General features: G+C 38.5%; 1 protein-coding gene across 5 annotated transcripts in view; it reads right to left on the bottom strand.

Annotated features, from left to right (window-relative positions):
* UTRN (utrophin) overlaps positions 1-27,262 on the bottom strand; it is a 509,169-nt gene that overhangs the window by 268,499 nt on the left and 213,408 nt on the right. For all 5 annotated transcript variants that reach the window (XM_058534226.1, XM_058534222.1, XM_058534221.1 and 2 more), the window contains 7 exons: positions 22,489-22,639; positions 21,094-21,269; positions 17,164-17,299; positions 15,441-15,590; positions 12,350-12,425; positions 5,418-5,632; positions 2,858-2,975 (listed from right to left, as the gene is read on the bottom strand). In XM_058534226.1, the coding sequence (XP_058390209.1) occupies positions 2,858-2,975; positions 5,418-5,632; positions 12,350-12,425; positions 15,441-15,590; positions 17,164-17,299; positions 21,094-21,269; positions 22,489-22,639 (1,022 nt within the window). The remainder of the gene's footprint in view (positions 1-2,857; positions 2,976-5,417; positions 5,633-12,349; positions 12,426-15,440; positions 15,591-17,163; positions 17,300-21,093; positions 21,270-22,488; positions 22,640-27,262) is intronic.

The following is a 27,262-nucleotide window of genomic DNA, read 5'->3' as shown; positions in this document are numbered from 1 at the left end:
GATGAGTAAGATTAGCCCTGAGCTAACATCTATTGCCAATCCTCCTCTTTTTGCTGAGGAAGACTGGCCCTGGGCTAACAGCTAACATCCGTGCCCATCCTCCTCTACTTTATATGGGACACCGCCACAGCATGGCTTGACAAGCGGTGCGTCGGTCCGCGCCCAGGATCCCAACCTGCGAACCCCGGGCCGCCGCAGCAGAGTGCAGGAACTTAACCGCTACGCCACCGGGCCGGCCCAGAAACTTAAACTTTTGATTAATGACTTCAGAGGCCATTCACGATCTTGAACTGAAACACCACTAAGCAAGAGCTTTGAATATCCTCAATGACCCACTGATAATAAGTAGGCTGAAAGTTAAAAACAAACTTCTAGAAGATGCTTTGGAGGCCAGACAGATTGAAGGGCTGTAGTTGAGTACCAGGCCAAGAACTGAACTACAAGATAGCATTGCAGCTAAGTCATAATGGGACCTTTTGGTAAAATTCTTGGGATAATACAGGGTTACAGAAAACCATAAGAGCTATCAATTTAAGATTGTTCATAAAACTTTAAATTACACTTACATATAATAATTCAAAAAAATTGAAAAATGAGATTATCAGTTTTATGCTATCTTATTGAATATTTTCAATAAATTGCATAAGTTTTTAACTTAAGGAGAGGACAAATTTTTCATAATGTTCTACTTGTCAGTTAAAAAGTGACATAAAGTAGGGGCCAGCCCATTGTGTAGTGGTTAAGTTTGGTGCGTTCTGCTGTGGCAGCCCAGGTTCAGGGGTTCAGATCCTGGGCACAGACCTACATCATTCGTCACCTGACCCATATATAAAGTAGAGGAAGGTTGGCACAGATGTTAGCTCAGGGCTAATCTTCCTCAAGAAAAAAAATTAAAAAATGAGGAAGACTGGCAACAGATGTTAGCTCAGGGCTAATCTTCCTCAAGAAAAAAATTAAAAAGTTACATAAAGTACTTATGACCAATTCTGTTACTAACAGAATCCTTAATATTGAATGAATAAAACCAAAGACATCAAGTGACAGCAAATATCATAGGTTTATCACAAAAATAAGCAAATTATCCTATTCATTGTGAATAAGTGCTAAAAGCACGTTACTATTGGTAGCACATGCCAGCCGAGAATAGTTTTTCATATAATGAATAGTGACGAAGACCACGCAGCCTCTACACACACACACACACACACACAAAATGGAAAGAAAACAAAGAGAGGGAGTTGAATTGGAAAGGGAAGATATTCAGGAGAAGGAAAGTCATGTAAAAACCTTACAAAAAACTTTGGACACACAGAGAAGTGGCAGAAAAATACATAAGACAGTAGAAAAAGGAAAATGGAGACAGCTTTGTAAATAGTTTGGTGTCGTGAAAGCAGGCAGCTCCCCGGCCACGTGGTGGGAAGCAGAACCAATGCTGAGTCCCATAATGGGCACAAGCAATCCATCAATTAACAAAAAGAGAGAGAAAGAAGGAAAATGGCTAATTTAGTAAAAATAAATGGATATCATGAGACACTAAAAGTTCTCTGCTAACTCATCTCTTATAATAACCTTGCTGCTGCCAAATTTATTTTGAAATCGAAACACACTTTTTATAGGAGGAATAGTTGACTTTCTTCCCTTTGGAAATATTAGGCAAGGTAATAAAATACCCTCCAGTTTACATTCCGCCACAAATATTTATTAAGCACGTAATTTGTATTGGGCACTGTGGGAGCCCCAGGGCCAGAAAGGCGAATAGTCACAATCTACGGAGGGGAGAGAGAATTACAGGAACTGTGAGCTCTACAGTGAAATTATGGGGGAAAAGGCCACAGCAGGAACTAAACATGGAAAATACAGTTCACCAGGGACTAGAAGAGGGTGAGAAAGATTTCACAAAGGGGTGACATTTTAGCTGCTGAGTCGAATTTCACCTGGGGAGAAAAGGTTGAGAGGAAAAAGATAATGTGAATAAAGGTAGGGAGACTAAGAAATGTCAGGCTGTTTGAAAGAATATCTATAGTCCAGAATAGCTACAGACAGGGCTGCAGGGGTGATGAAAGCAGACTACTGAGACTGGTCCTCGATGACATTCTAGAGAACTGAGACTTGGTTTTGTATGTCGTACAGATTTAACAGATGCTTTTAAGCCAGAAAGCAAACCCGAAACAGGGATCTTGACAGTGGTTGTTTTATATGCTTATTTTTTGTTTCATTTTGTTTTTAACTAAAGTATTCCCAATTGGTGCCAGGCACATAGGTACATAGTAGTTGCTCAATAAATATATTTGGAATGCCTTTTAGGAAGACGAGTTAGGGCCAGCCCCAATGGCCTAGTGGCATGCTCCACTTCAGCGGCCCAGGTTCGGTTCCCCGGCGTGGAACCACTGTCGTCTGTCATTGGCCATGCTGTGGTGGCAGCTCACATAAAAAAACAGGAAGATTGGCAATGGATGTTAGCTCAGGGCGAATCTTCCTCAACAACAACAACAAATAAAAAGACGAGTTAAGAGACATAGTAAGATCTGGTTTTAGCGAATAAATTATAATGGAAGGATGCATTTGCATTCCTATAGGTATCTGTAACTCTTGTTTTTTTCGTTCCTTTAAAAGAAAAAGTCCAATGTATCAGTAATTACTTAAAAGTAATGATGTTAATACTTTAAGGAATTCATAAGAGCATTGTAACAATGTTCACAAAAAATAAAAAACAAGGGAAAGCTATACTTATTAACAGATAAAGAGTATCCAATATCTAATGATATTAATTTCTGGTTGAATCTTTGAAAACATGTGCATGTGTGTGTTACCATTTTCAGGGAAAGTGGATCATGACATATTTTTCAAAAAAACTTACGTTTTTCTGTGATCGCTGTTCTCACATCTGAACTGGAAGCTTTATTTTTCAAATTTTGCGCCAACGTAAAAACATAATCCAGCTGAGGGTGGCGCTGGTCTAGGTCAGCCTTTGTGATCTGTCCAGAAGAAAGGATGATGAAGATAAGTTGATAAGCCACACGATAAGAATACTAATGAGGCCAAACTGACGTGCTGACATTGAAGTGGTGGTTGTTTTCCTCCCATAAGGAACCGTGAGGCATCACGATGCAGCAGAGAAAGTGCAGGATTTGGAGTCAGAGGTGCTGGGTTCAAATCTCAGCTCTCCCACTTTACTGCCTGGGTCACTAAGCAAGGCCCTTTACCTCTCTGTGTTTCTGTGTTCACAAAAAGAAATCATAAAATACAGCTCAGCTGTATCAAGTCTGAGGCCATTAAATGAAGCAAATCCATCCGAAAACTAAAAAATGATCCAAAAACATTAGCAGTGATTCCTGCTGCTGATGCCTGGCATATCTATCCTACATCAGATATGAACACAAATTAACACCACCTCCAGGGATGGGGTGAGGTATTAGAAAAAACGCTAATGGGAGTACAGTGGGCCCTCCGTATCCCCAGGTTCCACAGCCTCAGATTCAACCAATGACAGATGGAAAGACCTACAATGGTTGTCTCTGTACTGAACATGAACAGACTTTTTTTTCTTGTCATTCCCTAAACAATACAGTACAGCAACTACTTACACAGCATCTACACTGTGTTAGGTATTATAAGTAATCGAGAGGTGATTTAAAGTATACGGGAAGATATGCATAGGTTATATGCAAATACTATGTCATTTTATATAAGGGACTTGAGCATCCGTGAATTTTGGCATCCGCAGAGGGTCCTGGAACCAATTCCCCCTGCAGATACTGAAGGGCGACTGTAATTGCAAATTAAATCATCTTGGACATGAAAAGCGGCTGCTCTAGAAACGTTGTCTCTTAGCACTGATATATATGGGAGAAAAGTTAACAATATCAGGCAAATGGTGTGTTTTAAGTACAGAACTAATCAATAGCCATAAAGATTAGAAAACACAATTTCCAACAAGTACAAATGGCGTGGCAAAGATTCCCAGCTCTTCTCCCTTATGAATTCACTAATTTTGCAGACTTCAATTCCTCCTACAGTGTCAAATATTATTTCTAAATGGATTATTTACAACTTCTGAATCCCAGAGACATTTCAATGAATGCTGATCGTTTCCTTCTACATGGCGTAAGAACCTCGCAACACAACGCATCTGAAATGAAATCAACCAAACCCTCATCCTCATTCCATTTCTTCTGCCCTTCATTTCCACTGATTGCAACAGAATCACCTTAGCCGCTCAGAAAGGGCTCTTTTCCTTGTTTTAAGCATCTCCTGTGTGACCCCCAGTCTTCTTACAAAAGCAGAGCGTTGTTATCATCAGCCTCCAGCCACAATTTAAAAAAGAAAAAGAAAAGGGGAAAAAAGATGCTTGCCAAGTGCGTACAGACTAAAAGTCCAACAGGTCTCGCGTGGCCCACGTGCTCCTTCACAAGGTGACGTGGAGCTGCCTTTGCTATCTTCCTTCCACTACACTTCTTTACTGCCCAAATGTTGACCCAACACCACTCACGCTCCCCACCTCCTGTCTGCATTCACTCTCTTCCCTATACCAAGAATGTCATTTACTTTGTGTCCAGATGACAAAAGCCTACACAGTCTGCCTTCCATCATTGCAGAAGTAATCCCTCCCTCATCCCGGCTCCCCAAACGGTCCACCTGTATTGCCCTGTGGCTTTTATTAGATTCTGCCTTGTCGCCACGACTCGTCTGCTTACGTGCATTCAGTGGCTCTGCTCAGTTTGAGTATATGTGTAATCTGGGGATAAAATTGCTACCTACCTCACAAGATCGTTAAAGAAGTGAATGAGATAGTACACAAAAAATACTTAGAAAAATATCCAGCACATGTTAAGCACTTAATAAATGTTAGCAATAGCTGCTATTATTATTTTATGGTACACTCCCAATTTCTATCTGGTATATTCTTTTCAGTATCCCTATACCACACACAGCCCAGAACCTAGCACACACTGAATATGGAAAAAGAACTTTACAAATTGATATTAGACAGTATATGTATAGTATTAAAATTATAGTCAGGAGATTCTCACTTCTAAAGCAGCAATTAAACAAATAAGCTCATTATGAAATATAAGTGGAAAACGCGCTTCAGGAAATTATCCCATGTGATATGAGGCATTAAATGTAACACTAGTTTACATTAATACTGATGTGGCTGGATTTATGATATCTGTTTTAGGTCTTAAAACTACACTGAGAATACAGCTCAAGTTGGTAAACCTGATCTTACCACAACAGTACAAATGCAAGAAAGCTTTACTTTTTAGAGCTAGCCCAGGATGGCTGTTTGACACATCAAGAATTTTTTAAGGCTCATTCTCCCAGAGTTTGGGATCAACAAAGGGGATCCAAACAGATCTTGTCTACCTCTGTGTTGGGGTATATCTCCATAACGAGCCTTTACACCATGCACGTACTTTCATTCGAGAAACTGTCTTATTGATCTCCTCTACATCCCCGACAGTGACAATGTTGGACTTCAGCATCTGGTCGATCAATACCAGCCAGTCGGCTAGTTCTGTTATCGTTTTATCCAGATCAGCAGGAATTGAAATTTCTGAAGTACGAGGAGACTGAGCAGGAATATCAGATGCAGATGACGCTAGCACCACCTTTTGGACAGTAGGATGAGCTGAAATAAAAAACGTAGCAAAGTATTAGTAAATCAACAGGGTATTCTGACTGTGGTGGTTAATGGTGACGTGTGTATGTGTATTTACGTAAACTTTAAGTAAAAATATTGTAAGAGGTGTTTATTTTTTCATACTGAAATGGCAGTGGTATTTCCTGTAGTATCTATATGTCTTTGAGAGCCATAAAGCTGATTAAACACACAGTCTCACAATATTCTAGGGCAGCAATAACTCAGAAGTAACTAACACTGATACCAAAGAAAATAAAATAAAAAATAAACCAACTGTGGGAAAATAAGGAGTGTTATTTTATTTTGTCAAGATGTTTGCCTTAATTATAAAGTCAATTTATTCCTAATTTTCTTTTCTTTTTTACTTAACTTTATAACATGAGTATTAGTCATTCTTAATAAGATCATTGTGAATACCTATGCAATAATCTACGTATATATTCACTAACTTCCGGTTAACCCTTTTCCTACAGCTGGATACTTAGATTGCTCCTAAAATTTTACTTTAAAAAGAACTTGCAAGGGGCTGACCCCGTGGCGTAGCAGTTAAGTTCGGCACGCTCCGCCTTGGCAGCCTGGGTGCGCGGGTTCAGATCCCTGGCGTGGACCTATATCACTCATCAAGCCATGCTGTGGCAGCAACCCACATACAAAATAGAGGAAGATGGGCACAGATGTTAGCTCAGGAACAATCTTTCTCAAGCAAAAAAAGAGGAAAAAGAACTTGCAAGGAATATCTTTTTCTGATGAGTATTTTGCACATTTCTGATTACCACCTTAATATAAATTTCCCAAAGTAGAATTACTGGGTCATGAAATATGAAAAAATATGAAAAACTTATTGCCAAACTGTTTTCCTTAAAAGTTGGAAACTTAGACTTCCAGCAGCAGCGTGTAGAGCTAATGAACATCTTGCATCCACACCAACAATATTCTCTCCCAATGGATAAACACGTACCTTTCACCATTGTCTTCATTTAATGTTTTTCTGGTTGCCAATGAAAGTAGTATTTTTCACGTTTGTTAACCAAATATGGTATAATTTATAACTGTGTCCTTTATCTGCTTCCTTATCAACTTGGATTAATTCTTTATAGAGGAAAGATGAACCCTTGTCATATTGCTGAAAACAATGTTTCTATTTTAAGATTTTTTAATGTGCTTTTTTTTTTCTTTTTAACATATAAATGTTAACAAATTTGGGTTGATCAATCCATAAATCCATCTTGGGGGATTGTTTTCCCCAAACTTTTAAAGTTAGAAACTCTTGTCTTATCCAAAGAGTTGATAAATATTTTCTCTGCTTTTTGTTTTTGTATGCTTTTGTCTTGTTTTGTTTTTAATGATGGGAGGTTGGTTACTGTTTTTCTTTAGTTTTGATACAAGAGGTAGGTGAATTAATTATTAGATCCATCTAGAACCCATATTAACATACAGTATATTAGCTGAGGCTTAAATAATTTTCTAAAAAATAAGAGTCCATCTGTAAATTCAGCACCAACAACTCTAATACAAATCCCAATAGGTTTGCATGTAACTTGACGAAATCATATACCCAAACTTCTGATTTCAAAATTAATATAGAAAAGAAAAGGGCCGGCCCCGTGGCTTAGCGGTTAAAATGCACACACTCCACTACTGGCGGCCCGGATTCGGATCCCAGGAGCGCACCGACTCACCGCTTCTCCAGCCATGCTGAGGCCGCGTCCCACATACAGCAACTAGAAGGATGTGCAACTGTGACATACAACTATCTACTGGGGCTTTGGGGAAAAAAAAAGGAGGAGGATTGGCAATAGATGTTAGCTCAGAGCCGGTCTTCCTCAGCAAAAAGAGGAGGATTAGCATGGATGTTAGCTCAGGGCTGATCTTCCTCACAAAAAAACAAAAAAAAAAAAATGAAAAGAAAAGAAAAGAGCCAAGAACAGACAAAAATTTTTATTTTTGATAGAGGGTTATGCCCTACCAGATATTTAGCTGTATTACTTAGCTAATAATGAATGATTAACTCAATGTATTATGGATCCAGACACTCAAACAGATCACTGGAAGGGGAGAGCCACACGGCAGAGGTGGCAGAGAAACCTGACCTTGGCAGAGCCTGCATTAATCAATAAGGACGAATTTACTGGACAATGAATGATGCTGAGGGAAGTGGTGACCCATGGCTGGAGCAGGAAGATGACAGAACAGATTTTGACCTCCTATGCAGTTTAGGAAAATTAATTCTTAGTGAGTTAAGGACTTGAATATGAAAACCAAAATTGTGAAACTGTTAGTTGAAAACACAGAAGAATATGTTTATGACTTCTGAGTACTAAAGAAGCTCCAAAACAAATCACAAAAAAGGGAAGCTGTTAACAGATTATTAATGTTTAAGGATTCTGAAAACAGCACCATAAAGAAAGATTTAAGGCTACAGATTAAGGGAGAAAGTATTTGCAACACACATTCCAGACAAGGAATTAGTAACCAAAATAATTTTTTTTAACTCCAAAAACATCAACAGACAATTCACAGAAGAGGAAACAAGAAAGACAATAAACACATGAAAGAAAGGCTCAACCACACAGGTAATCGAGGAAATGCAAATTAAAATGAAACACCCTATCTCCACAGGTCACAGGTTTGTAAAGTGATGTCTGGGGAGCTCTGGGTCCCGATGGACCCTTCCAAGGGGTGTGGATGCCTGAACTATGATCATCATCATCATAAGTTATTTGCCTTTTCATGCTCATCCAATATAGAGTGGTGTTTCACCTAAGGCTACATGACATGTGACATGACAAGGGAACAAATGCAGAAGCAGATATGAGAATCCAGGTGTCTTCTAATAAGCCATAAATTAAAATATTTTCAAAAATGTAAAGCAGTGCCACCTTTCTAAATTTTTTTTTGTTTTGGAAAATCTAGTTTCTTACAATAATATCTTATAAAAATATATTATTTTTATTAATATATAATGAATGGATTTATTGCTGTTATTTTAAACAAATAATTTTCAAAATTTCTCAGTATTACTTTCTAATTAGGTAAATATTAATAAACATCACTCACATAATGAAAGCTCTTTGGGGGTCCTCAGTAATTATTAAAAGTGTAAAGGGGTCCTGAGACTAGACTGCCATAGCGCTGGTAACACTGCAGAACCATGAGAACCTCACGCACAGCTGGTGGAGGTGTGGACGAGAACAAGTAGTCTAGACAGGAGCTAGAGAAATAGAAGCTACCCACATTCTACGATCTGGCATTTCCACCACTATATACCCTAGAGAATACCTCCTACATCATTCTGCCTAATCCTCACTATTGCTTTCTTTGTGGTTTTAAAAAACTGAAAACAATCTAAATATTCATTCATTATTTCAATTCATCAAATACCTATGAAGAATCTACTATGTGCAAGGCACTGTTCTAGATGCTCTAGACAGGAGTGTGCAAGACCAAGGCCCTGCCCTCATGAAGCTTGCACCCTGGTGGAGTAGATGGGTACATATCACAAAGCAAAACCAAAGCAAGAACCCAGAGAGACACAGGATGCATTTGGGATATGGTGGTTGGGTCAAGGAAGGCCTATCCAAGAAGGGGACACTTGAGGAGGAAGTGAGTGTGTGAAACATGCAAATAACTGAGGGAAGGACATTTGGGGAAGAATAGAAAAAGAAATAGCAAGCACAAAGGCCATAAATGGAAGTGTTCTTGGCATGTTAGAAACAGCAAGAAGATGAGTGTGCTTGACGTGCATGAACAAAGCAAAAGTAATAGGAAATGAGATGAGAGAGACAGGCAGCATCAGATCATGCACGGGCTGCTGGACCATGGTAAGACTTTGGAACTCACTTATATATGATAGAAGTGATTAAAAGATTGTGAACAAAGGAGTGAGACAATCAAACTTATGTTTCTAAAGCATGACTTAGCTGCTACCAGAAGAACAGACTATGGAGGAGTGGAAAGGCAAAAATAAAATCAGGATGATGAGTTAGGAGAAGATTCCAACAATCTAGATAAAAGATGAGGGTGTTCAAGACCAGGGACATGGTTGAGACAGGCATGGAACTGACACAACTTGCTGATGGATTGGATCTGAAATCCAGAGAAGAGTCAAGGATGACTCCAAGTATATCTGACTAAGAACTGACTGAATCATCTAAAGTTAAAAAGTGTCTATAATTATGGGACTGGTAAGCATAGGTAGAGAAGACAGTTCTGAGGATTGAAAAATAGTTATGCAATGGAATACTATACCTTACTTTAGATGAATATACTAGAGCTACATGCATCAAAATGTATGCCAACGAGAATGGTCCAGTAGAGAGGAGAGAAAGAGGATAAGCAAAATGCTAAGAGAAGATGTGACCCAAAGCACAAGGGGAGGAGATGGTCTCAGGAAGGAAGAGAGATAACTCTTCCACTGAATAGGAAGGATGCCTGTAGAGTTTGTGGGTACAGATGTAAGTAGTTTGATGGACTCTGTGATGGGAAAAAGAAGACGATCTTGTCAGACAAAAAGTATTTTATCTTTTAAAAATGAGATGAGGTCATTAGGCGAGAGATAGGTAGCAAGCAGTACTCAAGAGCGAAGTGCAGTAGGACTGTCTGTCAGTGCTGAGAGCCCTTTTGAGTTTAGCCAGCAGGAAGTTGCCATGGATAAACCCCGAAAACAATATGCTAAGTGAAAGGAGCATCACATGATTCCATTTATAGGAAGAATCCAGAGTAGATAAATCTATAGAGACAGAACGTAGATTGGTGGTTGCCAGGGGCTGGGGGTAGAAGGGAATGGGGGGAAACTGCTGAACGAGCACGAGGTTTTACTCTGGAGTGATGGAAACATTCTGGAAGTAGACAGAGGTGGTGGTTGCACAATATGGCAAATGTCCTAAATGCCAGTGAATTGTTCACTTTAAAATGGTTAATTTTATTTTATTTTATTATTTTTTTTTTTTGCAGGGAAGGATTTGCCCTGAGCTGAAATCTGTTGCCAATCTTTCCTTTTTTTTTTTCTTCTCCCCAAAGCCCCAAGCATGGTTGTATATCCTAGTTGTAAGTCCTTCTAATTCTTCTATGTGAGCCACCATCACAGCATGGCAACTGACAGACGGGTGGTATGATTCCACAACCGGGAAGCAAACCTGGGCCACCGAAGCAGTGAGAGCGCAGAACTTTAACCACTAGGCCACCAAGGTTGGCTCAATTTTATTTATTTATTTATTTATGCTGGGAAAGATTTGCCCTGAGCTAACATCCGTTGCCAATCTTCCTCTCTTTTTTTTCCCCTCCCGTCCTTCTAGTTCTTCTACATGAACCACCACCACAGCATGGCTAACAGACGAGTGGTGTGGTTCTACACCCAGGAACCAAACCCAGGCCACTGAAGTAGAGCACGCCAAACTTTAACCACGGGGCCATCAGGGCTGGCTCAATTTTATTTTTTAATATAGTAAAAAAAGAAGAAACTGAATTAAAACATTGTGCAGGAGGAGAAGGACACATTGAAATGAGCTTCAGTCTCATACCTGTCCCAGGAATGAACATCTTGTTAAGAATGAACCGCCCGCCTACTGGAAGGTGTAGTTTTGCTGTCAGCTTTTTATACTCTACATGTGTATTCAAAATTTCCCTGCTCCTCCGCCATCACGATGTTGAAAAAAGGCAAGATAACCTATTGCTCTTTTGTAAAATGCGTCAAGTCTTTTCCCTACGGTTACAGAGTTGAGCTTGGAGTTGCAAAGTATCAGTACCCAAATGTTAATGCAAGTGTCTTGGATATTAATCAACAAAACCAATCAGGCCCCAGGCACTGCTTGTGCAAGGAACTCGGAAATACAAGTAAAACAGGACATGGCCCTCAACAAGCTTGCAATCTCAAAAAAAGAAATAAATGTCTAGTCACTCATCACTTTTTCTGACTCCTGAAGATGAACAGGAGGATGCAGAGGAGGGGGAGGTGGGGGGGGGTGGCAAGGGAGGGGGAGTGGGGAGAATCAGCAGCAGCAGCAGCAGCTGGCAGAGAGGAAGTGGATAGCTGGTTAATCAGATTTGGGGTTTCGCCAGGTGACTCAAAGGGAGAGCAAGGCCAGGTGGCTCAGAGAGCTTGCAGGACAGTGGCTACACGGCTATGGGGCGGTAGCCTGAGCTCTAATCTCAGCAAGGAGAGAAGGAAATAAACAGTGAGAAAACACCCTTCTTTCTCCACCTCTAAGGGATCAGCATCTGTCGATAAATAGCTACCCAGGGATGCTTCTAAATCCCCGTCTCCCACCTGGTTCCAAGGATAACTAAACCTTTTGTTTTCAGTCATGACCAGCATCCAATTAGGCATCCCCAGAACATGTTAACATAGTGGGTTATAGCAGATTTTCTGAAAAGCTTCATGTCCCCAGAAAACTACCCCGCAATGTCCCCCCCAGCCTCTCCCCCTCCCTTCAGCAGGATCTGTTGAGGCCTAGGTCCCACCCTAACCCTAGGAAAGACAAAAAGTCTTTTCTACCATGAGATGCAATGCCATGCACACACAGGGCAGTCAAATGTCTTGGGTTCAAAGAAGACATTCTTTTCAAATAATTCGAAGCAGAGCAATAAATCACAATTGTACCGTGTTTTTAAATAAGTTCTTCTAATTCATACATGATGCTCATAACCATAAAATGTTGCTATGTTTATAAAAAAAAAATGTTTGTTGAGGAATGTACTGTATCTTACCAGCAATTCTTGTCTGAGAAACAGAACAGGGTTCCTGGATGCGTTCCTTCAGTGTGCTAGGCACTTCTCTGCATAGCTACAGCATCAGGCCAAACAGAAAGAGAAGAACAGAATATAAATACAGATGATTCTATTTTCGAAAGAGGAAATGTTATTCTAAACGATAGCTCTGTTGCTTCTCCTCCCCCTCAATGCCTAAGCTTCTGTCTCCACCTTTACTGTCCAGTGCAGTCTTGCTCAAGCCCCCACTCCCTGACATTACTATCAAGAATGCTGTCCAGCCCTCAGCTGCCCTGGCTCTTTGCAACAATTATCACTGTCACTCCCCGCCCTTGAATTCTGTTAATATTCTGCCATCCTGACTTTACTCCTGCCTCTCTGACTGAGGTTCTAAGTGTCCTTCACCAGCTCATGTTCCTCAGCCCATCCATCAAATACCAACACTCTACGTGGTGAGTTTTTTGATCTTCTTACCCTTGACCCTCATCTCTCTCTGTGGGTCCTGGTTTCTAATGGTTTCATTTATCACATGCAGTTTTAAGAGGTAGAAGACTCCCAAAAACACATTTTTAGTTCAGCTCTGTCTGTCAACTGGGTATTCAGAAATGTCCAAATCTAAATTCATCATCTGTCTCCCCTTCACAAAGCAGTCTACAATTTTCACGGATCTTTCCAGATCAGTTATCCTTATCTGGAGAGTGAGCTTTGCTCAGAAGAGTGACTGGATATCCTGATATTCTAAGGATATCCATCCTTAGGATCACTCCATCCATCTCCATGGTACAGCTATAGTGATCTTTCAAAAGGTAACTTTCTCCTGCTTACAATCCATCAATAGCTTCCCACTGTCCTCAAGCTGGTGAGTTGTTCTCAAGATGGAGCTCAAATTCCTAGTGATGCATGGTGAGGCCTCTAGGATCTGGTCTCTGCAAGCATCTCTCATCCTTCCACTTCATATTGAGCTCCTTCCAGGACCCAAAGTCACTGTGCTCATTCTCTTCTCCTCCAGACCCTTTCACTTGCTGCTGCTTCTCCATGCAATGCCCCATCCCCCATTCTTCATCTGACCAATATTTATCCATCCTTTATAAATTAACTTGGATATGATCTCCTCCACAAAATCTTCCATGGTTAGCCCCCAAAGCCAGGTAGTTGCCCTACCTTTATGTCCCCACAGATACCCCTATGTTATAATTGCCTGTGTACTTGTCTCACCCACAATCAGCTCTTTGAGTTAGAGGTAGTGTCATAATCTTGGCTGTATGCCTAGTTTTTAAAATGGTGCCTGGCATAAAGCGAGGGTTCAGTAAAAACCGATTGTGTGAACGAATGCATGAGTGAATGAAATATCCCAGATTAGTATTTCCCAAAGTATGTCAGTTGAAATTCTCTGCACAATAAGCATTGCTTGGTCCTAGACATTCATAATTCACCTAAGTAGAGTAGAATCCCTGTGAAGTCCTGTGATAAAAAGAAGCATTGGCTTTGTCTAACAGAGTGCTCTCAATGTGACCAGGATGACCTGTTTGACACAATACCCCCTGACATCCTTTGTGTTAATATGTGTGCTCTGATTGAATATGCACAAGCTGAGTCTGGCATGTTTGACATGCGGCCAACATGTCTGGAAAGCAGTGTAAGGGAGAGAGAAGGGCAGATAAGTCAGAGAGAAAACATGAAGCCAGAAAACGAGGAGCCCAATAAGTCTCAGATAGGACATGAGCCTTTCCTCTGAGTGAGATGGAAAGCCATGAGTGGACTTTGCTCAGAGTTACTTGATCTGAATTATGCCTTAACAAATACTTTGGCTGCTTTGTTGAGAAGAGATTGATACAGGGCAAAGGAGGAAGCAGGGAGATCAGCAAGGGGGCCTTTGCAGTGATCAAGGCAAGAGATGATGGTGGCTTGACACAAGTTAGTGGCAATGGGGGTAGTGAGAAGCAGACAAATTTATGAAATTTCAAACCTAAGAAAAGCTGAAAGAATTGTACAGGGAACACCCATGTGCCATCCAACATCTACAATTCTTAAAATTTTGCTATATTTGCTTTATCACGTATCTAGCCATCTAGCCATCCATCAAACCATCCATCAGATAGATACATATGTTGACGGAGAAGCTGACGATGGTGACTCCAAGGTCTGTTGTTGTTGTTTTTTTAACTGAGATATAATTCACATACCATAAGACTGGCTCCAAGGTTTTCGGTCTAAACAATAATAAGAATGTAATGATCAGTAACTGAGGTGGGAGAAGTACAGTAAGGCCCAAGGGGGAGGTGGATACTAGGAGCTTGATTTTGTCTGTTAGTTTGAGATGCCTATTAGACATCCAAGGAGAGATGCTGAGCACACAGCTGTATATGCAAGTCTAGAGTACGGAGAGAGGTCCAGGCCACAGATAGAGATGTGTGAGTCATCAGCAACAGTGACTCATCAAGGCAGTGATTCTCAATCATAGAGTAGAAAATGACTGCTATAGGTTCCATCCAAATCAGGGACAGAGACATATCCATTCAATGTCCCAGACAGAGCTCACACTCTGCTATGGTATGTACCAGGCCAAAATACATAGAAATCTATGACTTTATTTGCCTTTAACTCTTTCAACTGCAAAAAAAGTAATGGCATGAGGCAAAGGACCTTATCTTAGTCATATTTGTAGCCACACGCCATGACACCCCACCTGGAACCTAGTAAATACATGCTTAATGAATAAAATCACTAAAAATAAATCTACGTATATGAAAAGTCATGTGCCACATCAGAAGTTATTTTAATGTCTTCATTTTCAGAGTATAATTATTGGCATTTTATTGCCTAAGTCTAATATATACTCATTCTTTAATGTAGTATATAATGTATAACTCCCCTAGGCCAAAACACTCCGTGTAAAATAAAAAGCATTCTTTGAAAACATATGCTTCTCTCTATGACAGGGGAAAAAAATAATAATTATAAACATTAGTAAGCATTAATAAAATGTGCCCATATTGGGTATACTTAAAAGACAAACAGTTACATGATCCTACTTCTTGGACAACAAAATCAATGAACATGAGAAAGGTGCCCCATAATTCTTAATGCACACCTTATTCCATGTTGAATTTACAGTTCTTAAGCTTTCTGAAATTTTTTCTCTTTCGTGTAAACTCAGACTTTTATCTGAAAGCATTTCCAATTCAGTTCTATTCAGCCATTTGAGTTTTTCAGCTTGTAAGTCCATCTCCCGGGTTAAGTCCTAAAGGAGTTAGAAGAGAGGCGTGGTTAGAAGATTGTCATACTGGGGAAAGTTGGAGAACTCTATCAGAAATCTCTTTGAAATATTCTTACAAACGTGAACTTTTAATTTCTTAAATGGAAAATAAACTTATAAGAAGCCTAAATTTATGTCAACAAACTGTAACTGATATGGGAATGGATACCGACCTTCAGTGTGCATTTATGCACACGTGTGTAAATGCTCCCACATGCTTCTCCTTCCCCCCAATCTCTTAACATGATCATATTGTATCATATCTCTATTGATAACTTAACATTCTGTTCTTAGATAATGAAAAGGATATCTGTTCTAAGGAAAGGCAGAAAAAGAAACAACACGAGCATTTTATGCATCTCTCTCTCCCTTATCTCTATCTACCCTAAAATACTGTCCCACCCTTTGTGACTGCCACCAAGTTGTTTACAAAAGGGATGTTCCAAGGAAATTACTGAAATTTTTAGATAAAACAAGAACAAGTTTGTTAGATATTTGTCACATTTTGGAAAGAAAACTTAATAATTGTTTGCCACATATTTTTCATCATTAAAGAAGTTTCTTTCCCAAAAGGCCTCAATCTTACTCCTTTAGACAAAATCTCTGATCAAATTAGTAGGTATCCTTTTAGGCATACTTTGATGCAGACATGTATGTGTATCCACACTCACATACAGGTTCTCTTTTTTTAATAAAAATGTGAGAACAGGCCGGCCCCGTGGCTTGGTGGTTAAGTGCGCGCGCTCCGATGCTGGTGGCCCGGGTTCGGATCCCGGGCACGCACCCAGGCACCACTTCTCCGTCCATCCTGGGGCCGAGTCCCGCATACAGCAACTAGAGGGATGTGCAGCTATGACATACAACTATCTACTGGGGCTTTGGGGGGGAAAAATAAATAAATAAAATCTTTAAAAAAAAAAAAATGTGAGAACATTATTGTTCTGCAGGAAGTATTTTAATTCTCAACACAAAAAAATATAAAATTTATGGATATAAAAATGCACGGATATTTGGGTATATTTACATGTCTATATATCACTATGTATTTTTATATATGTAAACATATGCAACTATAAATAATTCTTGTTGGTTGCACATCAACAAAGAAAATTCGATTGATACAATCATGTTGCTAAGCCTAGAGTAAGTTGCAGTGAGTTACTCTCAAGTCATTTAGGGTTTTCTTGTAAAACTCAATTTTATATAGTAATCAGTGATTATCTTCTAAATCTAAAGGCAAAAAACTATACTTCACAGCAGTATTATATTCTAAAATGATGAAGTCTGTTTAAAATATCCTAAAAACCTTCAGTCTAATATTGAGACTACATGATTTATCACTTTTGTGTGAGTGAAGCTTTACCTCTGCAAGAACAAAATTATAGCTATTCTTTAAAAAAAAAAAAAAAAAGATATTCCTCTTTAAAGTTTACCACATTTACCACAAAGTACAAAGTTTCTTCCCTTTTCTTCTTCAGTCATGCAATATCTTATTTTTCACGTAAATGTTCATGCACCAAAAAGCACTGGCAAATATAGAGACAAATAAGCCACTTACTGTTAATTCTTGCAGATTTTCTTCCAGCTCAGTGGTTGATCTCTTTTGCACAGCATCCTCGGCCTTTGTTAACCAACAGATAATCTCATCCAGTCTTTTTCTATACTCCATCATCTGCCTACTTTCTCCTTTTAGTCTAAAAGAGTAGATTATTGAAAAATATTGAAAAAAATTATCCAATTAAGCAGAACATTATATATTTGCTTTGAATATCCTGACTAAATACTCTACACAAAAAAAATCCTAATAATTATTTTAATATGTATTTTCAAATGAATGTTAATAGTAATGTATATATTCTGCCATACCAGAGATTATCTGATAAAATAAGAATAAGAATTCTTCCTTCTTTTAAATTCAGATTAAATTCAAAAGCATTGAAACTAAAGAATGTTATCTTCCCTCATCATAAAAAATTACATAGAAATCTAATACAAAGGACTTTTTTTTAAAGCTAGATACCACTGTACAACATAATGGAAGTTAAAAAAAAACATGAAAAATGTCTTTATCTAAAATAATAAGGAAAAACACATAATTCTCTTTGAGTACTCCATGGAAATAGAAAGGCATCATTATGTGACATTCACATTAGGTGGCAACTATTACTCTACTTTATTCATAGGAAAGAAAAAATAAGAACAAGGCAAGAGACAGACAATGGGAAATTTTTACAAGTATTAGGAAAGTCAAGAAAAAATGAAAATTTGGTGAGTTCATTAAAATAAGTATTATGTTTGAATAGAGCACCAAGTTATAAAAAGAGATCTAGAAAAATCAAAGCAAAAATTTTCAAGGATATCAGGAAACAAAGAGTCATATGAATATAAAAAAGGAACTGCCTTAATTAGATCTTTTAAATGTTATAAGAATAACATTTATAAATATATAAACCATCTGTCAGAAGATGAGAATATGATTAGAACTCATATGACAAACAAGATTATGTATTTTTAAGAAAGGGTTTGAAAGCTATTTACAGCTTGGTGGTGGTATCATTATTTTTATAGCTGCTGCTATTAGCTGCTGGTTTTAAAATAGAATGCAATTTTTTAATGAATTATATTGTGTCATCCTTACTAAGAATTTACATTTTTTATGGCTGTGACTTTTTCTTTTTAATCACAAAAAGACCTAACATAATGATTCAATATATATATACACATAAATGCTCAATAAATACTTATATATTTAATAGTCAAAAATATTTGAGGGAGAGTATTTAATGTTTAAGAAACTAATGAAAATCACTCCAAAATCACAAGTTTTTATTTTTATGTATCCATCAGGATAGAACTCTGCTTCAAGATTAAAAAAAATAAATCAAGCAACAGTACTACTTGTTAAGATGACCAACACCAAAACAGGTAATTTACCCTTTGTATCAAAGAGAATTTAACTTAAATAACAATTCTGGAAACACCTAAAATACTATTATAGACCTTGTGTTTCAAAAAAAAAAACAATTGGAATGTAAATTACCAGTGTTTCATAATCATGACTAATTTAGTATTTAGAAAATAGATCTATGAGGGAAACTAACATTATCAAGTAATTTCAATAAGACATGTGAGTGACACAAAATTTTCATCTGCAAACTAAATATAATCTACATTTTAAATGTTATCCCTAGGCGTAAAAACAAGTTATAAATTCATGTTCAAACAGTTGATAACAACTGCTCATTAAGGAATAACACCATAAGTTACTGAATTGTGCAAATATTTAACTACAGGTGCTCAATCCAGAAACAAATTGAACTGTGGGCTATTTCTCAATGACTCTAATAACAGTACACACATAAGGTCTTAAGGTTGCAAGGTGGCCCCAATTTAAGATAAGTTACAACCTGAAGTGAAGTTAAAAAAAAACAGGAATTTATGAAAATAAGTATTGCTTTAGTTAAAATACAAGATGTTGGAGAAGAAATTCATATTCTTTTCTCTTCCGAAAAATGAGTACAGTATGTATTGGCTTCACCTTGTTAGGTCTTGGAGCAATAATTACCATACTCCACAGAGATCCATCTGACAATCTTTAGGGGACTCCCTGCATTTATTGCTAACACCATGCCAGCAGGTACATCTTTTTCCTTAAGAAGACCTGGGAGATAGATCATTTTCAAGCTAGAAGGACTCTCCTTGCAAACTCATTAGCATGCATGTAAGATCCTATGGGACACAGCTTCCAGCCCTGCCCTGGACCCTTGAACCTTCATCTCCATCTAACCTTTGTAGATCTCTCGCCTCCCACACTATTTCATGCCTCCCACCTTTGTCTGTTCTACTTCTTTTCCCCAGAAGACCCTCCCTAGAAAGAATTTATGGGAAATTGCTATAAATGCTTCAAAACTCAGCTTCAGGATCCCCCCCACTGGTATGCCTAAATACCATGACCCATCACCCCACCTCGGTGTCTTCTTAACAATGTGTTCTTTAATCATGCCATATCATTTTTTCCTTTAAATATTTTCTTCTTAGTCTCTGAGTTCCTTAGTCATATTTGTATCCCCAGGGATAAACACAAGCCTCAATAAATAGTGGTCAAATCAATCAACCAATCATTGGAAAAATTCAACAATAACATGCTTGGAGAATAAGTTCCAGGTCAACCTACTATTATGAAGAAATAGATATTTTGAGTGTTTACTACAAATAGGGCATATGCTTTTACAAACGTTGTCTCATTTAATCCTCATCACAACTCCTCTGAAAAGATGTCACAGTTCTTATTTGCAGAGAAGAAAACTTGGCCAGAGCAAGTTTGACACCACAGGATTGGAGGGCATAAGATAGACCATCGCTAAGTTTCTATGAGACCCTGGACAAGTTACTGAACCCCTTCTCTCTGAGCCTCAGTTTCCAAAGATGTACAATGGGCCCCTCAGAGGGTATGGCTGTGAGGATTAAATGAGCCAAAGTGTGCCAGGTGCCAAACCCTGTCTCTGCCATTTGGCAATCTCTCAACCAAAACACACAAACGATTACTTGCCTCTTACCAAAACACACGAAATAAGAGATGATGTTATTTTACAAAAAGCAGCCATAGGCCAATTATTCACACTTCAATATTTTATGTTATACTATAATATGAGACTTGAAAAAGTATTAGATTGGCCTTTAACAAAACAACAGCTTATCTCTAAAGCAATACATCAACTACGGAGTTAAAATTAGCAGAAAAAAAAATATCTAGGACTTTTTAATCCCAAACTATCATTATGCAAAAAAAAGGTTATTAACGAGATGGAATGTATTAAGCAAAGCAGAAATCATCCATTAAGTATTGATCATCTCAAAAAAATAACTTCAAATAGTTTTAAAGTGATATGTAAAATAATATGTATAATGTTGAGTATTATGTTTGCAACCAGAAGACACCCTAATAAAATCTGGGGCACTGTACCATAATTTGACACAAAAACCAACCATAATACATTATATTTACTGTATTACATAGAAGAAGAAAGTACTGACATATATGGGTATAGCACACCCTTTGACACTAAAAACCACCAAGTGAGAGGGATTACCAATGAAGACCCCCGAGGCCCAGTCAGGAAATGAGCCAGAGGCCTGACCCTGAACCAGATCTTCACATCGGAAGTCCAGAGTGTTCTTTCAACTACCTCAAGTTCAGGCCACAGTCACCACATCATAATAAACAGTCAGAAATAAGAGAAATAAAGGCATTTTTTCACATATATGATATCTGAGTAGAAAAGTGAGACTTTATGGACAGCCTAAAAATATAGTAAGAGACAGTGTTCTAAAAATACAGGACATGGACGGTGGAGGTCTTAAATGTCAGTAAAACTCCTATTGTGACAGCAGACAATAAAAGAACTTGGAACTCATCTGATCATATCTTAAAAGGCTCTGCCCCAACTATCTTCAGGCCTGTGCACTCAAGTTGTCGTGGCTAGATCACCTTGGCCGCCGATCCTTCACTTCTGCAATGATCTCACTCCAGCGCTGGTTTAAATCCGCCAGCCTGTCTTTCAAGAAGCTTCCATCCGTGGGGGAGAGTTTCTGTACAAACCCATCCCCAGTTCTGTTTAGTGCTACAAATCTGGGCTGGTGGCTACTGATCCCCTCTTCTAGTTCCTGTCACAGAGAAGAACCCAAGATTAATTCTACCACCAAGTGAAACTGTTCTGATGCAACGAACCCACCCGGGCTCTGCGGAGTCAATTTAAGTGTCAGAGAAACCAAGTCCTGGAAGAATATTTTATACTCATGAAAAAGGCATTTTTAAACACTTTCATTACATTTCACTGAATACACTAAACGAAAACTCTTTTGAAATCTAACCCACTCTCATGAATGTCATCAAGCAAAATACAGTGAAACAGGACAGCCGAGTAACAAAATAAATAACAGTTGTTTATATTGAAGCATAAGTATCAATCATGTTTGATTAAAGAGGATTGCTTATCTTCCAAACACGTGCCTGAAAGAATCTCTTAAAAAAAAAAACCCATATACCCCCATATACCCTTACATCCTACCATATATAAGTAAACCTCAACGTGCATTTTATTGAGACATTGCTTCACTGGTCTGCAAGTTTTTAAGCAATGGGTTAAAAGGATATTTTAAAGTCAAACTTAAGCACTTATCTATAACTCCAAAAATAAGAAAAATGCATTAACACGTTTATGAGAAAAATAAAAGCATTCTCTAACTCCTCATGAACCCTCTCTATAAAACATATTTTAAAAACTTAATGGAAGAGGAAATATATTTGACAATGGTAAGTTGAAATTTTGTTTGCTTTCAACCATTAATTTTAAAGACCTACTGTTATCAACAGAACTGATTTAGCTATTGTGTTATATTTTCCCAAGACTGAGTTAGACTTACACAAGCAGCTGCCCTGATATAGCTCAAGAATAATTTACTTTTACGATAATTATCAATGATACAAAAAGAAATAAGACCCCTAAGTGTGTAAGTACAGAAAACAGAGGAAAGGTACACATATACCTTTCTGTCCTTGATATAGTCTTGGGTACAAAACTTTACAAATGTTATTCTGAATATAAAATTTTAGAAAATAAAATTGATTTTCACATTAACCATTAAAGAGTATTTTTTATTTAAATTTCTTTAAAATCCTGATTAAAAATTGTAAATAACCAGTTTTTCTCAAATCTTTGAAACTGGAAACTAGAACAGAAACAAAAATTACAAATTGTCTATTATATGCCTGAAAAATTAATATAGTTAGCCCTTACTTCCAAAATCTGTCTTAAATGCCACAAACTAAATAAATATGCCACCTTTTTAGCAGATTCCCCATCCTCTGACAGAAGGCACTCACCTGCTGATGGATCCTGGCTTTCTCTAAGTCCAGGCCACCATCTGGAGCAAAGGTATCAGCCAGTAATTCCTTAGCTTCCCTTATCCACTGTGTGAAGTCATTAAGGTCACAATGGAACTGTCTCCATTCTTCCACAGATCTATCAAAATAACTAGAGGACAACAAACAAAATAAAACAGGTTTTCCAAACTTTCTAGGACTATCTAGAAACAATTTCTCTAAAAAAAAAAATCCAAATCTCATTTAAACTGCAAGTCCCAAAAAAGAGTGAATTTATAGATCACTGCTCTACAAGACCAGCTTTTGTAGTGGATTACAGTTAATAATTCCTCTTAGAGAAACATGCATCATTCCAAGAGCAAAGCAATCTGCACACAGCACCATCCCTGCCCCCTCTCACTCATACACACGTGCACACACACACACACACACACGCACGCACACTAGGCAGCTTTTTAACTGAAAAGGCAGTCTTCTCTGGCTTGGAAAATCAAGATGGATTAGCTGCAGGCATGTTCGCCCACCCAAATTGAAACACTTGACATTTCAAATACCATGAAATGTAAAATATGATTAATTACTCTATTCTCTTAGGGAAAAAATATGGTGTTTTACTTCTAGGGAACTTAGTTCTCAGCTAGAACAAAACCCAAAGCGTCAAGACACTTCGAAATTTCCTTGCACTCTATTATCTCTGTGTTATGGACTGAACTCTGTCTCCCCAAAATTCATAGGTTGAAGCTCTAACCCCCAATGTGATGGTATTTGGAGACAGGCCCTTTAGGGAGAGAATTAAGGTTAAATGAGGCCATATGGGTGGGGGCCTGACAGGACTGGTGACCTAATAAGAAAAGGAAGAGACACCAGAGATCTCGCTCGCTCTCAGCCTGAGTGAGCACAGAGGAAAGGCCATGTAAGGACACAGTGAGAAGGTGGCTGTCTGCAAGCTAGTAAGAGAGGCCTCACCAGACACTAATCCTGCTGGCACCTTGATCTTGGACTGCCAGCCTCCAGGACAGAGAGAAAATAAATACGTTGTTTACGCTACTCTGTCTGCAGTCTTCTGTCACGGCAGCCCTAGCAGTCTAACACACTCTGTATGATGACTGATCCTAAGTGTCCCTTTGACCTGAACACGGCACAGCATGGAAGTACCTGCAAACCCAGGTTAGGTGAAGAGACAGAGGACTATGGAGATTTCTCTTTAAACCTAACTCCTTTAGAAATGAGATGAAGTAAAACTCCAGTGCTTGTCACATTCAAAACACATAAAATAAGTATAAAAAGGAAAAGCTTTGTTGGATTAGGATCCTAAAGAATTTTCTTCTGCCTTTTTGCTTAGAATGGTGGCACTAGGAGATATTTAGAAGAGATCTCTGAGATTTTAATAATATTAATAAAACTTTATACCATAAATATAAACATTCTTTTGTGTGTGTGTGAGGAAGATCAGCTCTGTGCTAACATCTGCCAATCTTCCTCTTTCTTTGCTGAGAAAGACTGGCCCTGGGCTAACATCCGTGCCCATGTTCCTCTACTTTATATGGGACACCACCACAGCATGGCTTGACAAGCGTGCATCAGTGCATGCCCGGGATCCGAACCGATGAACCCCGGGCCACCGCAGCGGAGCGCGTGCATGTAACCGCTTGTGCCACCGGGCTGGCCCCAATGTTATTTATTTTAAAATAATAAAATGGTCCCTGACATCATTAACCCCTAAATATGTTTATATTTGTTTCTTCCATGAAAATTATTTTGCAAATTCAGTTAATACTGCTGACTGCCCACAGGAAAGCAACATTCTATTGAGAGCGACAAAAATAAGAGCAATTCAAACAAAACACCATGAGAAGATACTAAGACAATCTTCACTATCGTTTGTAAAAATGTGCAATAACTAAATAACAAACACAAATTCCACCTTCTGGACGCTGCAATAATGGATGGAAAAGCTGCTCCAAAAATCTTAAGACTTTGAGAATATAAATATAAAATTTAGTAAAGATCATTATCATAACAGAACATAAATTTCAAATTAATCTAAGCAGCATAGCTATGGATTAAATAGGAAAGATCTGTGAAAAAAAAGGAGATCACACTCAGGTAGGATTCGCGAAGCCACCACCTGCTCTCTGACGCAGCCAGCTCATGGCGGGCAGCGTGGAATCGTGAAGGGCTATGGACTTCAGAGAGAAAGAGACTCAAAGTCCAAGGCTCACCTCATCCTTGGTTTGGATTTGAACTAGAAACATATCAGTTTGCTATCTCTAATATTCCACCTGGCCTTGCTATCTTCCCCCACAAACTCATCTCACCACCTACGTTCTCTGTCCCTGGCAATGGTACCATCGCCTACCTACGTCCCCAAGCCAAAGACTTGGGGGTTGGTTTTTTCTCCTCCTTCTTCCTTACTCCAATATCTCATCAATCACCACATTTTACTGATTCAGCCACTTAATTCTCAAATTTTCCCCTTAGTCTCCACTTCCCTACACAAGTTATCATCATGTGACAGGCACAGACTGGTCTCCTCGCTCTCAGTCCTGTCCTCTACAATTCATTCTACAATCAGCAAACTGTCTTTCCTTGTCAAAATACTGCAATGGCTCCTTATTGCTCTCAGAGTAAAATACAAACTGCTTAACATCATACACAAGGTCTTTCTGACATGGTACTTTTAGACCTTTCTAGTTTCATCTCTCTGCTATGAGTTCAAGTTCTACTGGGATATTTTCATTTCTTCAGAAGCATTGCACTCTCTCTTATCTATGACCTTATGCTATGTTGTGTTCTCTCTATTTCTTCACCTGGCTAATTTCACAATCTCCAAGAAGCCTTCCCAGATCCTTCAGGGTCCCTAACATAGCCTCCTGCACTGTCCCCATCACAGCACTGTTTAATAATTGCCTGTCTACTTTTTTCTACTATATACGTTTGGACCCTGAGACAGAAACTGTATCTATTGAGTGTATCTGTCTTATAATCCTTCACAACTACTCACATGTGGCTGCATGTGCTTTGCATTAGTGGGCACTCAGTAGACAGTCATCAAACGGGTGGTGCATGCATAGAGGGATAGATAGGTGGGTGGATGGGTGAAGTCTTTCTACGATGAAATGGAATTTTTTAAACTTTTAAATGATGGAAAAAGAATGCCTCGATGATGGGAAAAAAAGATGGAAAAAGAAAGCAAAACTACTTCCAGTAGAAGATAGAATTCTGAGTAAGAATCAGAAACTGGGACGGTAAAGAAAGCAAAGAAAATTGTAATCAACTTTGTATGAAATGAGTGAAGAAAACTTTTTTTGAGCAATATGTACGAGGGATGAGAAAGGCAGCCATCTGGAGAACACTGTCAAAAAGCTTCTAAGTTCAAGATGAGAAGTCTGCACTTTCTCCACACAGCAGCGAGAGCCACTAAAGCACATACAGAGGATAAATATCCGAGAAGACAGTCTTAAGAGAAAAGATACACAAGGATCCAAGGATCCAAGATAAGAAGGATGAAATACCTGGCCTAAAGAATGGAATGACGGTGCTGGCCCGGTTGTGCAGCAGTTAAGTGGGTGCACTCCGCTGAGGCCGCCTGAGGTTCACAGGTTCGGATCCCAGGCGTGCACAGATGCACTGCTCGTCAAGCCATGCTGCGGCAGTGTCCCATATAAAGTAGAGAAAGATGGGCATGGATGTTAGCCCAGGGTCAATCTTCCTCAGCGAAAAAGAGGAGGATTGGCATCGGATGTTAGTTCAGGGCTGATCTTCCTCACCAAAAAAAAAAAGGAATGAAATCTATCAGGTAAAAGGGAGCTCCATTATTTCTCTAAGATGATTCTAAAATTACTTTTTTGGGAAAATATGAAAGCTAATGCCAGGAACCACTGTAAAGTAGGCACAAGGGAGTTCTCAAAGAAAGATGATCTGTTTTATTTTCACAGTATTTATCTTACTTTTACTATCTTGAAAAGTTTTATAGGCAAAACAGCACAGAGAACAGGTGTAGACAAGTGAACTGGGCGATCCCCCTGGTGGGATTCTGACTGATAACCAAAGCCATGAAAGCATAAGACATTGGCCATTGCCTTGGTGTTTTGTGAAAAGAACAGAATAGAAAGGAGTTCTCACTTATTGCTTGTGAGAGGTGGATAAATAGGGAGGGGGAAAATCAACATGGATGGACCTTGAGGGTATAGTGCTAAGTGAAATAAGCCAGACAGAGAAAGACAAGCACCACATGATTCCACTCATACGTGGAAGATAAACAAACACATAGATAAGGAGAACAGAGTGGTTACCGGAGGGGAAGGAGGTGGGAAGGATGTATGGTGATGGATAAAAAGTAGATTATTGGTGGTGAGCCTGACACCGTCTATACAGAAACTGAAATATAATAATGTACATCTGAAATTTATGCAATGTTAGAAACCAATATGATCTCAATAAAATAATTTTTTTCAAAATAATAAAAAAATAAACATTTTAGGATAGGTTACCAAAGTTGGGAGAGAAAAAGAAGCAAAAATTAGGAATAAGGGTAAGAACATAATTAATGCATCCAAGCGCTGAGACACATAAAATAAGAGCGATAACACTTTAGAAAATGTAATCAAGTAAACAAAGTATACAGAATAATATAATAAGAGATATGATAGAGGAGAATTTCTAATACAAGAGAATACAGTGCTGTGCTTAAAATTTTGAAAACTCCCATGGAAAAACTATTTTCAAAAGGTAACATTTTTATGATCAAGAAAAAGGCACGAATGTCTGTAAT

This window comes from Diceros bicornis, chromosome 39, assembly GCF_020826845.1.
Source record: "Diceros bicornis minor isolate mBicDic1 chromosome 39, mDicBic1.mat.cur, whole genome shotgun sequence".
Lineage (NCBI taxonomy): Eukaryota > Metazoa > Chordata > Mammalia > Perissodactyla > Rhinocerotidae > Diceros > Diceros bicornis.
This window is presented reverse-complemented; position numbering and strand designations above follow the sequence as displayed.